The sequence below is a fragment of the Cibotium barometz genome, chromosome 20 (genome assembly GCF_041138505.1).
Source record: "Cibotium barometz isolate CiBa-2024 chromosome 20, ASM4113850v1, whole genome shotgun sequence".
Lineage (NCBI taxonomy): Eukaryota > Viridiplantae > Streptophyta > Polypodiopsida > Cyatheales > Cibotiaceae > Cibotium > Cibotium barometz.
This window is the reverse complement of record NC_141065.1, coordinates 40,760,695-40,773,820: the sequence shown is the minus strand read 5'-3', so window position 1 is coordinate 40,773,820 and position 13,126 is coordinate 40,760,695. Positions and strand designations below refer to the sequence as shown.

Genomic DNA, 13,126 nt, shown 5'->3' with positions numbered 1-13,126 from the left:
ATGCATGTTTATCTCCAAACACACTCAAATTCAAGGCTTGTGTTAAGGGTGTTTATACACTTGCATATGATGGTTCACCAATGGTGGAGCAAGATTGTGAAATGGGCAATGGAGATCTTTGCCTTCTCTCGTTTTGTGGCTTTTACAAACTTGTCTAGAGACTTTACGCAGCTGAGATATAATAACAAGATATTAAGACATTTTAACGCCCACGACAGGTTACAACTTATCAGGCAATCTTAGCCATTGAGAAGAACGGCGAAGAGTGCACATTGTACTCAAGTTGTGTAAAGACTCTAAGCCTTGCACATGGGGGCACACCTTTCTTACACTGTTCTTATGCCGAAAGTTGATAATGATTCAAAGAGGCAATGGTACGGAAAAAAAAAACCATCCTTTAGTGTAACTTTCACGGTTGAGATTCAAAAAGCTGGTTGAATCTTACCTCCCCTTGAAATGAATGGTCAAGATTTTGGGGATTTTTTGTGTCGTAAAACTGGTTGAAGAGTATATTTTTAAAGACATCTGCTTGCCACTTGGGAAAAATGTTTTTTTAAAAGCAATGGGCTAGGGGGGCAAGACGAAATGAGAGCCAATGAGGGGATGCCACGTGGATGCATGCGTACAGGACGTGTGGGCGAGTGGGGTTTATCAGTTGCAGCCGGTGGGCCAAGGTACTGCGTCAGCAATCGCCATGGATAGTGTCTTCCTACTGTCTATATGTCTGTATGTCTGCCGGAACAATTGCTTGTTTTTTATGTCAGCTTCATGGGGTGCTGAGAAGGTAAGTTTTGGACTAAGCAAAGCTTCCTGCTCCTCTGGCCATGGCGGGCCGCCTGTCTTACAGCTCCCCTGCAGCCCAATTTCATAGTATACCTTTTTGCTCTACAATCGTGAAGATTTCTGGGCCCTTATGAGCTTTCTAGATGAGCTTCGGAAGCTGTTGATGGTCGCCCACAAACAGCTTGCCAGCGCTTTTCACAAAGCTCTCAGTTGGGTGCTTTTTGCACCTATTTTGAGCACCGCCCAAGTGGGGGAAAGCTCATTGCAGCAACTCAGTTTAGATCTGGCGGGAAGTTTTCAAATTTCGCCATAGACTACGTACCATTGATGAAGGAAATAGCACAACCAAGGTTTCCCTGTGCAAAATAAAGGTGCCCAATTTAGTTTAGAAAATAGTTGTCATAATTTGCAGCGATTGATATTCATGAATTTGCCTACTCATACATGAGCAATTTGAAGGCTACACATAACTAGAGCATACAATAGGCTACCCATGATCAACAGCAACTTAAACAAAACATAATTTGCCTTCAACAGCAACTGAAAAAATGCTTGTGCTTTTCAGCTTCATGTGTGAACTCAATTCCCTTGGGTGATAGGGTTCGTTTTTTCTTGGCTGAGGGCTTCATGGCAGTCCCTTTTTCCCACAAAAGTGAAGGTACTGTTCTTACTCTCTTGCTAGCTCATCTGAAGGGTTGGATATGTGTTTAGGAATCCTTTGCTGAGCACAGGCTTACCTACAGGCTACGTCGTCATAGTCATATAATATGGTTCTCTTGAAAACGCCATCCTTGGGCCTCTATGCATCTCCAAACACTGCCAAATGGTCTTGATGGTGCAGTGCATCTGAAACATTCGGTGCCTCAACCCATCACCGATGCCCACCAATTGGTAGGCCATCCACCATGGGTTCTCAGCTAGAAGAAGAGTGTAACCTTCTGGTTTTTTCCAGGGACCAGAACTCCATAGTTATAAGAGGCCTCCTAGGCTTGTCTAACTAAGATCTCCTAAGCACAGTCCAACACAAGATTAGAGAAACCAAATAAAAGGGGTGCCAACAAGCTCACCACCCAACAATAGGAACAGTACGATCCACCCCCGACCAGTGCCAAGGCCCTACCCACAGGGGCTCTCCGCAACACTATTTGTGATCTGCCATGTCCACGGCAAGAGTAGAAACTCTAGTTCAAGCAGAGACCCATCAAAAGTGCACCGCACAAGTGACTTAACCCAAGGCATCACTTATATACTGATAACTGCCGCTAACTTGCTATAGATAGCCAGTAGCCTAGTTTATTGATTCTAAACCTTGGCCCTCTGTATCTACCTCCTATCTCCTAATCAAAGGGCTGCCTATAAGCCTGCTAATTCAAGGATAACATACTTCCGCTCCTCAAATGTTTCCACTCTTGGAAACAAAATCTGTCTAAAAAAAGAAAATTTGGAAACTTATGCTATATACTAGCAATTGTCTCCCAAGCCGAGTCCTCCTCTGCCCTATCTTTCCACTTAATTTTATTCTCAAGGATCAACTTATTTCTAAGTTGCCTTTCCCTGAAATCAAATCACGGCTCTTGGTTCATGTGGAATACAAGACAAGTTTTCAACCTCAACAAGTTCCTAAGGAGTCACAATGCTATCCTCATCTCCCAACATCTCTTGAAGTCTACCGACATGAAAGACTGGATGAACTTTCACATTCTGTGGCAGTTCTAGTCTATAGCCTATCTCTCCGGTCTTTTTAAGGATCCATAAAGGTATTGGGGATAACTTTCTAATCTTCCTTGTCTGTAACATCTTTGAACTCAAGGGTATTCGCAAATACACTAGCATTCCCTCGGATAACTCCCTCGGTGAACGATGACTATCAACATAAAACGTGCTTTATCCTGAGCACTCTTGATAGAATCTCTAGCTCTCGCTAACATCTCCTACATATCTGACAAGAAATCCCTAGCCACATCATTCTGAGTACCATTAAGTCCCATAGCTACTAGAGGTCTAGGTTGGTATCCGTACATCAACATAAACGGATTGTAACCAGTGGCTGCATGCTTAGCACTATTATGGGTAAATTCACCATCGGGATGTACCTCTCCCAGTCTGATAGTCTCTTGGAGACGTATGCGTGAACCATATCCTCCACCAAAACCTGATTCACTCTCTCTGTCTGCCCGTCAGACTGAGGATGATTAGAGGAACTCAAACTTGGCTTGGTCTCCAATTTTTAGAAGACTGGCTACCAGAAGTGTCCATCACTCATTATATTACAAGGTAAACCATGTAACATGAAAAGCTGCTCAATAAACTACTGTGCCAATTCAACTTTTCAAGAGCTATAACTATTTTCCTTGTGGTTAAAAATCTTGCCATCTTTGTCAATCTATCTACCACCACCCAGATGATGGTGGCATCATGCCCTCTACAAAAGTGTGGTAAACCGGTGATAAAATCCATGGAAATACTCTTCCATTTACTAAAGGGATCTCCAAAGGATGTAACAACACTCCAACCCTAAGGCATTGAGCCTTTTTCACGTGACACTAACGACACTTTAACATATAGACCTGAATTTCTATCCTCATCTTGGGCCAATAGAACATACCTTTTACCAAGTCATACGTTTGTTGTACCCCCAGATGACCCACTGTAGGAGTGTCATAAAAACATAAAGGATCCTCCTCCTAATCTCAGCACTATCGGCACGCAAATTCATCATTTCGGAAAGAACATCATTAGGGTTTGGAAGAGTCAGCATTGGGTATCTACTTCAGAGGATAAGAAGGCAGCCTTGATGTGTATGCTAATGAAGCAGATGGCAGTTTTGGTCCATGCACATGTGGAGCTAATGTCAGCCCTCGATGCCTTCTTCAACAATCTCATACTCTGAAGGGATTTTTGGATTTAGCTTCCTCTGTTGCCCACCACTCCCAACAGGTGGAGGGCGACCACAAGTAGGCAAAGCTTTCAGCCTTGTGGGCGAGCGACACTGAAAGTTGACAATAGTGTCACCACGATCTTGCATTAGGGACATTCAATAGATTGCCATGCACATCATCATGAGGATTCAACGGGTCATCATTACAAGAGACAATCTCATGATCGCCATGACCATTGTCATGAGGAACAGTCTCATGATTGCAATGACCATTGTCATACGGAATGGTCTCATGACCTTCATGACCACAATTCCGAGTAACGTCACGAGAGTAGGCATTTTCACTCTTGGAACATTCATCACTAGTGGTAGAAGGGTGAGGACTCTTACACCCTCGGTCCTGTTAAGGTTACAATGGGTAAGCATAGTTCTAGTGGGAGAGCATTACATCGCGCCTAGCAGAATCACACCTAGAAGCTGGTAGCACATAGTCCCATTTTCAGCCATGGATGATGGGATTAAGGAAGAGTTTTTACAGCCATCAGAGGAGTTGGCTGAAGAAGCTTAAGTTTCATTGGTGGTTTCTGCTGTTGCAGTGACACCACCAAGGACATGTCAGTGGCTGTCTTCACTACAGGAGGACATGGCAGTTGGTGTGTCTTCATCCGATGTAGCAACAAATGTCTCTGATGCTGATTAATATGGCTGAAGGTTTTGCTTCAGTGTATCATAGGGTGTATTCCAAGGAGTGTGTCCATTGGGAGGATCAACAGTCAACCTCTAACATGGAGTTGATGGATGTTGGTATGAATATACAGGGCCAAGGAGGTAGTTGTGGATACAGGTTCAACTTAGTGGTTATGAGGAGTGCTGTCTAGTCTTTCAATTCTTTTGTCCATAGGAGTGCGTTGGATTTAGTATCAAAAATTGTTAGTGATCCACATGAGCAGATTCACTAGTGAATGGGGTTTTTTTCGTGACTTTTGAAAGGGAGTCTGTTGGGGGTGTTCTCAACACAAGGAAGTTTTGCTAGAGCTTGAACAAGAGCATATCCATCAAAGATCATGTTTCATCCAGAAGTGCTGGACACGTGGCAAGTGCTTTGTCAAGCCTTCCTTTGTCGGAGGTTTAATCCATAGATTCAATTGTGGGTTCTTGTGTTGACGTGTCAAGGAGGGAATGCTTACTTTAACACGAAGTGTCTCATGGTGCTAAGGATATCTAGTGCCTTGGATAACTTTTGCCTAGAGTTGGCGCACAGCACTTTTTGGGACACAGCCAAAAGAGGACAACTGCAACCTTAGTGCAGGAGAATGTGGCACACCCACAGGATAAAAAGCACAGCATGGCGCCAAACAGGGCCAAAAGGGCACTGGACACGACTAGATGGGTGGCCAAGCCAAGGAAATTAGGGACAGGTCTCAGGTAGGTAGGATAGGCCTGGTCGGGCAGCAGGCTGGTCAGCAGCTTGGAGACCTCCTATAATAGGCGCCCCAGCCCCCCTTCATAATCATCTCTTAAACAAGCAGTCCATAGGCGATTGTAAAAGCAGGGGGGATGATTTACACACCCATCATTTGAATCCGGACAGCAGAGCCTTTTGCAACTTGGGTTGACTATGCGGTGAGCTCGACGAGGATGAGACAAAGGTAACCGCTGCGGAGGATCAGGGTACCGCAAGCAGGGTAGATCTTACACTGAAATATCTGGAGCACTGTAAGAAAGGGGGAGTCGGAAGCTCAAGGTTTTCTGTACTATTACCTTGATCAAAGCGGAAGGTGACCTCGTGTGGAGAACCCAAAGTAGGTATGGAAAGAGAGGGCTCCTCGGAAGCTATGGTCAAAGCAGCTACAAGAAGTAGGGTGACCACCATAGGACTAGGAGGGGTAGTTGGGAGGGATCCAGATGATCACCCACTTCCCATGTGCAATGGCAGAGAAGTGGTGAGGTTGCCATGGCCAGGGGGTGAGGTAGAAAAGGGGGCGGAAATTGTTGCTGGCGAGGATAGGGCCGAGGTGGAGAGGAAGGAGACCACTGCAAGCGAGGATGGTGGCCACCCGGACGATGCCGTGCCAATAGAGACCTAGGATGGAAACGGGAGTGGAGTGGAGTGGAAGGGTGGTAGAGGGGATGACCAAGTGTATGGAGTTGGTGATGGTAGGGTAGTGGCAGAGGGGGTGCTGCTGCGGTGGCGGGACGAGGCTGGGGAATCCTGCTGGACCTGAGGTCGGACGCGGGACGCAGGGGAAGAAGAATGATGAGGCCAACAGGGTGGTGGTGTGGAGATCGGTGGCAACGGAGGCAGATGGATTCATAGAGGAGATGGTGAAAGGGAAACAGTCAGCCAGTGCAAAAGCAGCAAAAAGCATCGGTGTAGTGGGTGGAAACGAAAGGTAAGAGGTGATGTGGGAGTTTCCTTGAGCAGAAAATAATAATGAAATAGGATGAGGTGCAGGGTACGGAGGCTGGGAAGGGAAGAGGATTTGGGAAGGGAAGAGGTGGGAGCCAATAGGGCAATAGTGGCAGTAGAGGTGCTGGGTACGAGGGCTGGGAAGGGAAGACGTGCGAGGTGATGAGAGTGTCGAAACGATGTGGGGAACATAAGTTTCAGGGTGACCAATGATGCAAGCGATGAAAGTGGAAGTCAGCTGCTGACTATTGGGCATTGTCGGAAAGTTGGTGATGAGCATCGAGAAGTGGAGGCCCATCACTTTTTACTTGGATTTGCATATAAAATCTTCGCCAAGGCATTGAGTTTGAGATTACATCCAGTTCTTCAAAGTATTATCCATGACACAGATTAGGTTTTCCCTCAGCCCAAAGACCGGGCTTCCAGGATGGTGTCTCCCCCTCTGCACTCGAGGAGCTACTTGACTTAGTTTGCAGATGACACAGCAGCTTACCTTTCAGGAGATGTGGGGAATCTCCAGAGATTTGCGGAGGCGATCGAGATCTTTTGTCGCGTATCAATTGCACAGATCAACTAGCACAAGTTGTGTGGGTAGCCTCTGCACCCGCCCTGACTTGTTGAGGCTTTCCAATGGATCCCGAGGGGCACTCTGGTTCGCTATCTTGGATGCCAAGTGGGCATTGATATCTCTCTTGAGCAGCAGCTAGCCCCTCTTCTTATGAGTATTTGGAAGGAAGCTTCTATACTGGAGTTCTGCGAGACTCTCCCTTGCAGGTAGAGTGGTGGTGGCGAACCAGGTTCTTCTTGCCACCATGTGGTACATCACTTCGTGTTGGGCCTTCTCTCGAGCATGTATTGGCCAGGGACAGGTTGATCCGGAACTTCTTATGGGCTGGCAGCAAATGGGAGGCCTGCCAGGGCCAAGGTGGCATGCAGAGTGATCATTTAGCCACGACATAGAGGGGAGCTAGGCCTCATTGACCCTGCTATATTTAGAGTTGTGCCCTGCAGGGCAAGTTGATTGTTAGAGGACTCCTTCCCGGTGGTGAGCCTTGGAAGGACTTCCTCTTGGCCCGGATTTCAGCCCGCACCCCGAGTTAGGGGGCCCTTGGCTGTTGGAACCATTTTCTTGTTCAATGGTTTTGACAAAATAATTTCCGGTTTACATAGTTCTGGCAAAATAATCCTTGGTTCACGAAGCTCTTCCACTTTTTCTAGATTCTAATCTTGCAGGGTACCAAATGGATCTTCACAAAGATGCGGGTCCACGGTTTTAGTCTTGCTTTTGAGGATAGATTTGTTGCCATTTTTCTCTTGCACAAGTTCTCTTATCTTTTGCAATGCATGCCTTGATGTGCCCCTTTGCACCTCATGCAAATGTTCCCCTTGATGTATCATCAATCTCATCATATGTGGGTCAACAGGCATACAATAGTACACTGTAGCACCACAAATTCTTCTACATACAGGTTTGTTCTTGCAGCAGTAAAAACAAGCTAGTGGTCCATATCCATTTATTGTTAAGCCCAGCGAGAGAAGCTTCTATATGAGCTTTCCTATTCTGTGAAAAATTACAAAGTTTCAATAAATACTCTTATTAATCAAAGTTTACTGAAACTGAGCCAAGATAATAAGCTTACCAATCCATGATGTATTCAGTGTGCCGCTCCTCATAGTATTGCTTCCACACAAGGCATAAGTGCACTCAAATAAGCCTACACAAGAACTATTTCGTACAACTCCAGGAAACTTCGAGCTTGGGATCACCTTAGGCTAGCCCTTAGGCAGATAGTTCTGGTACCCTCAGAGGAGCGGCTTCGGCAGCCACTGGGTTCCTTGGAGATTGGATTGACATAGATAGTTACCCCCGGAGGTACAGGAGAGACCTGACAGGGATCCGGGGTAGAGACAGGCTCAGCATTGACATCGACTCAACTATTCCTCAGGAGTGGCTGACTCATATCACAAACCGGACTCCCCTAGTGTGACTAGGCGTGGTTACCAGGCATGATATTCTTGTGGCAGTCTACAGAGCGTTGCTTGGGAAACCATTATCCTACCCAAGCAAGGGGGGGATTGAACATCTTTCTCATGAAGCAGGTTACAAGGTGTAATCCAATTAGGGTAGGTGACTGGATATATAGCCCACGATTTATCTTTTTGGAGGCATAGCATCGCCCCCATCCTCCCCTTCGGTTAGATCGCTACTACGGGCTTGTAAATACATGAGGAAGTTATTGGTTCACATACCTCTGTGGTCACTTGAGGAAGCTAACAGACACCCCATTATGTGAAATGCCTTGAACTTGGATGAGTATGGTAGACCTCTTGGGGGAGGTAACACATATTTAGTTGGATGCCTGGCTGCTTCTACACACGCAGCATCTACATGAAACCTGCCTGGTTTGATTTTTGCTGACAGTAGTCCATGCTCAGCCACCTAATCACCTGCCTGGCCCCCATTGCTGATTGCCCACTTGGCTGCCCCTTGCTACCTGGCTGTAATCCATACGTAGCAGCAACACATGGTGGTAGCGGCAGTAGCACCCCATGCATAGCAGCGCCCATGCACAGCAGCGCCAGCTCCTTGCGCAGCAGCGTCCATTAGTAGCAGTACCCGACAGCGACGGATGTACCTGGTGGCGGTGGCCCTGTACCTGATGGCGGCGCAGCAGCCCTGTACCTGATGGCAACGGCAGCAGCTGGTGGCGGTAGCGGCAGTACCTGGCAGCACCACCACACACAAGCGCAGTAGCGCCCACGTGCAACAGCGTCACATAAACCTCCGGCAGTAGCACCCGACAGAGGTGGCAGCAGGACCCGCGAAAGTTGTACCTGGTGGTGGCTGTAGCTTCTGGTGGCGGCGGCAGCAGTAGTTGCTTGGCTCTTGCGCAGCAGCACCACCCGCCACCTGTAGCCATGAGTACATCAGCGCCATCCTCTGAGGATCCATACGACGACCTCCACACGGCGACTTCCACACACGGCTACTCCCATACGACCACCTCATGCTCGCCATCCTTCGGCCTTTATAAAGAGGCTATGCGCTTTTCATTTATAAAAAAGGCTAAAAAGCAAAGATAGACAAAATGCATGCTTTTCAATATAATAATAAGCCTTTAAATCATCTAAGGTTATTAAGCCTTATAAATTAAAGTTCCTTTTTGTCCCCTTTTCACACTTGGGCTGGCCACCACCATGGGTTTCCTTTTCACATTCAACAGATGCCTGTCCACACTGTGCGTCCCGTGCCCGTGCCCGTGCCCGTGCCCACCTGCTTGTTGTCCAGAGGGAAAAACACAGGGTCGTAACATGTGGTGGAACAAACACTTGCACGCAAAACACTTCATCACCCATGGGAACCTGAAAAAGGAAAACAAACAGGGGAGCTAGAATGCTCCTACAAATAGTACAAGGACACCGATTGGCCCCAAAACGCAGTGGCGCCCCTTGCGGTATTTCTTTACTTGATCAAAATTGAGTACAAAGTACAACTTGTCGAATCCTCTACCAATAGGATCCCTTTTAGCTTTTCACCCAGGACTTTCCAAATAAGATCTCTCCCTTAGTACAGCAAAGCATTCTATAGAGAAGGCACACCTGTACGACACCTCCCTGCTTAAAAAGGTCTTCTCCATCTCAACCATGGATTCCCACAACCCTTTCCCAGACAACAGTAGGACTGTACCAAACCATATGTCCTTCCTACAGTCACAGCTTGCATGTAACCTCGAGAAAACTAGAACCTGTTCACATGAATCCAGAGACATGCTTTCCACACGAAACCAAAGACCTGTATCCGATAAACCAAAGACCTGTATCCCATAAACCATAGGCTTGTTTCCTCGATACGAAAGTCTCGAAAACCAATGTCCTGTTTCCATGACAGATATACCATCCAAGCACGGTGCCAAAGCCCAGAGAGAGAGAGAGAGAGAGAGAGAGAGAGAGAGAGAAAAAGCCTATCTCTAATCTCCTGCACCGGTCATAGCTCTAGACACGCCATCAACCAGGCTCTGATCATGGACCCCGGTTCCTTGGAAGAGCACCCCCAGTCCTTCGACTAAGCTCTTTGCAGAAACTTCTGTAAGAACCTGCACCATATCCCTTTGCTGAAGGTTGCTCGCCTGGCTGCTTCTACACACGCAGCATCTACTTGAAACCTGCCTGGTCTGATTTTTGCTGACAGTAGTCCATGCTCAACCACCTAATCACCTGCCTGGCCCCCGTTTTGCTGATTGCCCGCTTGGCTGCCCCTTGCTACCCGGCTGTAATCCATACGTAGCAGCAGCACATGGTGGTAGTGGCAGTAGCACCCCATGCATAGCAGCGCCCATGCATAGCAGCAGCAGCCCCTTGCGCAGCAGCGCCCATTAGTAGCAGTACCCGACAGCGACGGATGTACTTGGTGGCGGTGGCCCTATATCTGATGGCGGTGTAGCAGCCTTGTAGCTGATGGCAGCTGGTGGCGGTAGCGGCAGTACCTGGCAGCACCACCACACACAAGCGCAGTAGCGCCCACATGCAGCAGCGTCACATAAACCTTCGGCAGCAGGACCCGACGGAGGTGGCTGCAGCTGGTGGCGGCAGTTGTACCTGGTGGTGGCTGTAGCTTCTGGTGGCGGCGGCAGCAGTAGTTGCTTGGCTCTAGCGTAGCAGCAGCACCCGCCACCTGTAGCCATGAGTACATCAGCGCCATCCTCTGAGGATCCATACGACGACCTCCACACGGCCACTTCCACACACGGCTATCTCCCATACGACCACCTCACGCTCGCCATCCTTTGGTCTTTATAAAGAGGCTATGCGCTTTTCATAATAAAAAAACACTAAAAAGCAAAGATAGACAAAACGCATGCTTTTCAATATAATAATAAGCCTTTAAATCATCTAAGGTTATTAAGCCTTATAAATTAAAGTTCCTTTTTGTCCCCTTTTCACACTTGGGCTGGCCACCAACATGGGTTTCCTTTTCACATTCAACTGATGCCTGTCCACACTGTGCGTCCCGTGTTCGTGCCCGTGCCCGTGCCCACCTACTTGTTGTCTAGAGGGAAAAACACAGGGTCGTAACGACCCTGCTGATGGAGAGTGGTGGATCGTTGGCCCGCACCAAGGCTGTTAGCTGACTACGAGAGCTAAGCACAGCGCCGGGTGCGCCAAGTTAGCAAAGTACACGAGGATTTGGTTCTATCAGAGAACTGTTTCAAGCATTTATCGCAGCATCCACCCGACGGCCATGGGGCCCCTCCAGTAAGTGCGAGGTTCCCTCTGGCCCCTCCGGTTTGGCGGTCGCTTCCCCATCGAGATTCCTCCTCCGGTTCTTAGTTTCCAGTGAGGCCAACTGGCCCCACTGAACCCTCAACGTGCCCCCCTAGCACCCACCCGCTCCGATGGATCATTCCCGGCCGCTCTCTTCTCCCTCCTCTCCGCAACCCCAGCTCCCCCCGCCGCCCCCCCCCATCCTCTTCCTCTGAACCCACGCTCCCCCCGCCCTCCACCTCTCCAAGAGCACTCCCGTCGCCCTCCGACAGCCATAGTTGTCACGGTACGAAAATACGATACGGTACGGTACGATACCGTACGGGAATATTCGGTACGATATGAAATTTTGGGATACGGTACGATAAAATACGGTTTTTATTTTTTACACTTACAAGCTATGGAGCTTCAAGCTTGAATGTGAGGGAAGGTTGGGAGGGGAGGAGTCTACAGTGCTTGAGAAACCAGTACATGGATATGTGTCTCTCCCGGTTGGATCTCCCAATTGTCTCCAAAAAAGAACCTGGATGGGTAATGCAATACCAAAGGTCTCCCAGTGTAGCGTTTATGACTAAGGGACCGTCCTTGCACAAATACGAGGAGTGCATCTAGGGTGATAAGTTTAGGGACTCCTCTCTAGATCAAAATGGCCATGTCCAAATGTTCTCCCTTGTGCATAACTTGAGAATCTAATTGTCTAGCCTACCTATACCAGGGATCCCCAAGTGATGTAGCAAGATTCTCTCATCCTACCAATCAAGTGTACACTACCAGTCTACCTCGCCAGATTTTTTAGGTCTCTCCACAACCCCATATGGAATACTGAGTGGACACGAAAGTTGCGAAGTATTGCGAGCATTTGGGATCTTCGTAAAGCAGGGTTTCTATTTTTTTTAAGCATTTGGAAATTTTTTTCAAGGGAAAAAAAAGTTTTTGGGGGAAAAAAAAAAAACAAAAAAAAAAAACCTAACTCGTACCGTACGATATCGTACGAATTCGTACGGTATCGTACCGTACGACTCGTACGTACGAATAGGTTCGTACGCGTACGAGAAACAACTATGCCGACAGCACCCACCAGGAGCGGAGACAGCTAGTGAGCTCCATCCGCCGCTTGATTCATTGATTCTCAAAGCTAGAAGAGATGACTATTGCCGCTTCCCAAGTGAGGGTCCCCCCACGAGAGTCGCTAGGTGGGCCCCCCAAGATCTTGAGGCTGCATGTGGATTACAGTTTCTTCCAATGCCTTCCAGCGGAAGGGATAGAAATTTACGAGGAGACAGTATATGTGGTGTTTTATCACTCCACACCTTCTATGCCACAGAGTGGCACGATGATCTTCTCCTTTCCCTTGAGTGCAGCCCTAGAGATGGAGTGGGGATTCAGAGTTGATGGCTGCCGCCACCAAAGGGCAAGCAGTAGAGCTCTCACATCATCTTCATGATCTTCGCATCACCGACGTGCTCACCCACCTCTGGCCATTGGCTAGGATGGAGTTGGGAGGCTCAGGCCATAGAGACCAGGATGGGGAGGTAGTGGCCTCCAGCTTGGAGGTGCTGCTTTTTGAGTTCCTTCATATTTTAGTCGTCGCAGTATCCCTCCCCCCGTCTTACAGATACCTCCATTGTGATCGATGGAGCTCGGAGGATGCCTAGTCTCACGCTCGGACAGAGTGGCAACACATGGAGGACAGGATCTACGCCCTCTTGGCGTGCATTCATCCCAGGACTGATTGTGATTATTCCCATCTAAACCCACGCCCAAGACTCTTCGAGTGGAGGACAATTTCGATA

General features: G+C 48.0%; 1 protein-coding gene across 2 annotated transcripts in view; it reads left to right on the top strand.

The window, feature by feature from the left end:
* Positions 1-430: 430 nt before the first annotated feature.
* Positions 431-13,126, top strand: part of LOC147627874 (auxin response factor 12-like) — a 106,666-nt gene continuing 93,970 nt past the window's right edge. For both annotated transcript variants that reach the window (XM_086814849.1, XM_086814847.1), the window contains exons 1-2: positions 431-1,154; positions 1,349-1,441. In XM_086814849.1, coding sequence (XP_086670975.1) covers positions 1,411-1,441 — 31 coding nt within the window. In that variant the 5' untranslated portion in view covers positions 431-1,154; positions 1,349-1,410. The remainder of the gene's footprint in view (positions 1,155-1,348; positions 1,442-13,126) is intronic.